Source organism: Orussus abietinus, unplaced genomic scaffold (assembly GCF_000612105.2).
Source record: "Orussus abietinus isolate OABI.00-Male unplaced genomic scaffold, Oabi_2.0 scaffold16, whole genome shotgun sequence".
In the NCBI taxonomy this organism is placed as follows: domain Eukaryota; kingdom Metazoa; phylum Arthropoda; class Insecta; order Hymenoptera; family Orussidae; genus Orussus; species Orussus abietinus.
The window spans coordinates 447,793-451,156 of NW_019394714.1; the positions used below are offsets into that span (position 1 = coordinate 447,793).

A 3,364-nucleotide genomic window follows, 5' to 3' on the forward strand; every position below is an offset into this window, starting at 1 on the left:
CATTTCTGCCCTGTACACGACTATACCGGAGCCTCTGCTTTCAAGATACTTGCAAAATCGGAAAATATGCTCGTGGTGTTTCCAATCTCGAAGTACGGTAACTGCTCCCCGCGAAAGTGAAGATATCCTCGAAAAAGTACATCAATCTTTAACGAAGTGAAAGCACGATATTTCATGGCACATCGTTTTTCCTTCCTCTTTTCGAAGCCTTAGCCGATGACTCTTCGAAGAGTCACTTTACATTTTTTTTTTTATTTATTCCATTCAGGTGCGCAATAGTCTGGACATGGTACCGACATTAGAAGGAGTCGAATGTTTGGAATCTCATGTAAAATCAATTTCCAAAGTGTTAGAGGCCTTGCCGACTGGTATCATATCCAGGAAGCTCGAAGTTCTCTCCTGTATCGTTAAAAATGGAAATCCCGCTCTGATGTACTGTCGGCAGCCTTTAATAGGTGATATCATTACCACTATTTGTATTCTCGTTATCACTCGAGTTATCAACTTTGTTACAAGATTTGTGTTTAAGGGTCAACTGAAAAGAAATCAATTCCCGAGATGGTCAGTGAGTTTTTCAAACGCCACGAAGACTCGAAGAATCGGCTGTGTCCTTCCCTGAGGATTTGCTACTTTTGCCGGAGTGCCATCAGCAATGCAAATCGTCACTGGGTGCGTTATCAACATTGTCGCAATTTATCAGGGAACACTCTCGATTCGATATCGCGCCGTTTGGACGTTTTAGGAATTATTCTGCTGCGAAGACGCCAAACATTTGCACCGATTGTGGAAGAGATGGACCTTGAAGAGCTCGACCGGAAACGCTCGTTTTGGAGAGAGAGTAATGCAACCTTGTAATGTACTTTATGATAACGAAGAAGACGATTCCAATGGAGATAACAGGAGGATCGAATGTAATTACCGGGGATCTGAACGAGAGAGACACGATCTTAATGGAAATCGGAATCGCGGTTTGAGCTTGAAGAAAGAAAAACTTTTCGCCGTGGGTCCACGTGTCGAGAATAAAGGAACATTCGGAAAAGTCAGGACTAAACGATTACACGATGACGATAACAGGATGCCTTGGAGTGAAGCTATCAACGACGTTGACAAGGGTAGGTAAAAACCGAAGAGGTAAAAAAATTGAACGTCGGAATATCGATTTCCTATCCTAAGTTCGCAGATCGTCGTCGTTTGACGTCGCAAAATGGGTTTGTCCAAGTCGGAGGGAAGTTAATAATAAAAAATGGATTTCGGGTAACTTCAGCGCGGTAGAATGAAGACGGAGTCGTTATTAATTGTGACATTAAACAGGAAACGGTAAGATGGCTTCGTCGAGCAGAAGCACAGGGACGAGGGAAGCGATCGGCGATGGGAATCCCGGATTTGAAAAGTCAAAAGCAAGAAGCAGACAACGTGAGGTCGACGACGAGCGTCCCCGTAAGTTTGGATCCCAAAATCCTACGTTTTCGGGTTTAAATGATTAATTGACTGGGTAATCATTTCCCTCAGATACCGTGAACTCGATCCACTATCAGTTATCAAACGACCTTTTCGTAAAGCTAGGGTGGACCGTCCTGCCGACGGAGAAGACGATGATAAGAGTCGTCCAATATCAGGCGTACCTGTCGAAGCCGCACATGAATTGGTACCTGTGTATACCCTGTAAACGAGAGTACACATGTGTGGATATTAATTGATATTAATATCAGGTTCAGGAGATATGCAAATCTCGGTAAGCGGTACTACGACGACGGAGTCGGGACTTTCCTGCACTTTCGCGAAGACGGATCCGGCGAGGTCTTCTATCCGAACGGGAAGACAGCCGTGAAGGTGTCAACCCCCAAGGGACGATGCTGTAATTAGCCGATGATTCTTCGTTAACTATTTATGAAGTCTTCCCAGCTAGAAGTGAAAATTCTAATCGATTTTAAGACGATATGTATACTGTGTTCACGCCAGGAGGCAAAGACGCCGTCGGAGTCGTCCGCTCGCCGCAGATCGTCGCCGTCTTCGATACCCTCGGAAATGGAGTGGTTTTTAACGAGGATAATGAAATACGGTACGAAAAGCGGTATCGAGTAATGAGGATAAAAAACATTTAAGTAAATTACCAACGATCGGATTTTCAGGCTAAGCTACAATCAAAATGGCGGCGTATGCACGGATAATCCGCGCGGTTCGCGACCGATTATTTGGTCCTGGAGCACTATTTGCAGAAACCTAGTTGTCGAATCCGTTTACGCGGTTAGTTCAGTGAACTTTTTCTCAACACATTGGTATACACAAGTGGCGAAGTTAATGCTAATAACATTAAAATTACACATTTTCAGGAGCCACCCACCGTTCACTTGGAAAATGACCTGCTCGCGACTATCTCCACGAAAAGGTATTTTTATATCTTTTTTCTATAACCTGTGTAAATAAAAATGATTAAACGACTATCGAGCGACTTGGAATATTCGTCCACGAGAGAATGAATCCGCATTTCAGCTCAAAGGGCCAGAAAACACCGGCGTCCATGAAAAGCGACGCAAAAGCTGGGAAAGATAAAGAAGTGGAGGAAATTACAGACGAGGCATCGCGGTAAGAAATCAGGAGAGAGAAAAAAAAATTGTCGCTTTCCAAAGGAAGGGATGAAGGTCCGAGTGCAACTAATATTTGTTTAAAGAGAGGATTCTGACGTGGAAGGGAATTTAAGGGCTGATCTCCTGGCACCCATTGCGAGAATATGCTTAAGGATAAACCACTTCTTAAGTTTACGGATTCTTGATCGGAGGAACATTAATCTGCAATTTTTCGCCGGCAACCGAAGCATCAGGTGAGAGATTTGCACCGGTAATACTTTACAATGCCAAGCCGCGTACTCGTTAAACACATTTTGACATTAATTTTTCAGAATAGAATTGGGTACAGAGCTGAACTACCAAAAAGAATTGCTATCATATTACGTGGATTCATCTCAGTGGGAAGCGGAGCTGTTAAAGTACGCGATACTAATCCAATACCCAATCAGGAAATATATTAAGTTAATTTTCACCCACGAATATTGAAACGCTTATCAGGTGCAGATACCAGAAACGCCAAGACAAAATCGGGTCCGAAAGCAGTCTCTACGAGATCAGGAAGGAGTGCCAGAAATCCAGGAACATTGCCAAAAGACGTAACAGATTAATTGAAAAATACCGAACAAGAATGGGCTGCAATTAGGAAGAAGTTTCGCATCCTCGTTACTCCGATTTCACACGAGAGCCCTTAAACAAATCTTTAAAAACACTTAACCGAGCGATTGCGTCGAAATTCCGTTTAGAGGGAGAGAAAAGGAACACGCGGGCCTTTGTATATAAATAAAAATTAGCATTTTAAT

General features: G+C 43.2%; 2 protein-coding genes across 2 annotated transcripts; both read left to right on the forward strand.

The window, feature by feature from the left end:
- The first annotated feature begins 118 nt into the window (after nucleotides 1-118).
- On the forward strand, nucleotides 119-1,937 carry LOC105696727. Its single transcript, XM_012419425.2, has 6 exons — nucleotides 119-455; nucleotides 530-669; nucleotides 743-1,112; nucleotides 1,312-1,437; nucleotides 1,510-1,645; nucleotides 1,710-1,937. The coding sequence occupies exons 1-6, from the start codon at nucleotides 287-289 to the stop codon at nucleotides 1,861-1,863; spliced, it is 1,095 nt and encodes a 364-aa protein (XP_012274848.1). The 5' UTR covers nucleotides 119-286; the 3' UTR covers nucleotides 1,864-1,937.
- On the forward strand, nucleotides 1,938-3,309 carry LOC105696779. The gene is made up of 7 exons (XM_012419501.1): nucleotides 1,938-2,059; nucleotides 2,130-2,244; nucleotides 2,331-2,386; nucleotides 2,491-2,583; nucleotides 2,669-2,818; nucleotides 2,897-2,983; nucleotides 3,063-3,309. Exons 1-7 carry the CDS (start codon nucleotides 1,938-1,940, stop codon nucleotides 3,205-3,207), a joined length of 768 nt encoding a protein of 255 aa, XP_012274924.1. The 3' UTR covers nucleotides 3,208-3,309.
- Nucleotides 3,310-3,364: the final 55 nt, after the last annotated feature.

Bases quoted from the DNA above. Each gene is read 5' to 3' on its own strand.
- LOC105696727 (XM_012419425.2), top strand. From the start codon at position 287: ATGGTACCGACATTAGAAGGAGTCGAATGTTTGGAATCTCATGTAAAA. The intron at 456-529 runs GTGATATCATTA...TTTGTGTTTAAG, and splicing joins CTGTCGGCAGCCTTTAATAG to GGTCAACTGAAAAGAAATCA. The intron at 1,646-1,709 runs GTACCTGTGTAT...TATTAATATCAG, and splicing joins TCGAAGCCGCACATGAATTG to GTTCAGGAGATATGCAAATC.
- LOC105696779 (XM_012419501.1), top strand. From the start codon at position 1,938: ATGTATACTGTGTTCACGCCAGGAGGCAAAGACGCCGTCGGAGTCGTC. The intron at 2,245-2,330 runs GTTAGTTCAGTG...ACACATTTTCAG, and splicing joins TTGTCGAATCCGTTTACGCG to GAGCCACCCACCGTTCACTT. The intron at 2,584-2,668 runs GTAAGAAATCAG...ATTTGTTTAAAG, and splicing joins ATTACAGACGAGGCATCGCG to AGAGGATTCTGACGTGGAAG.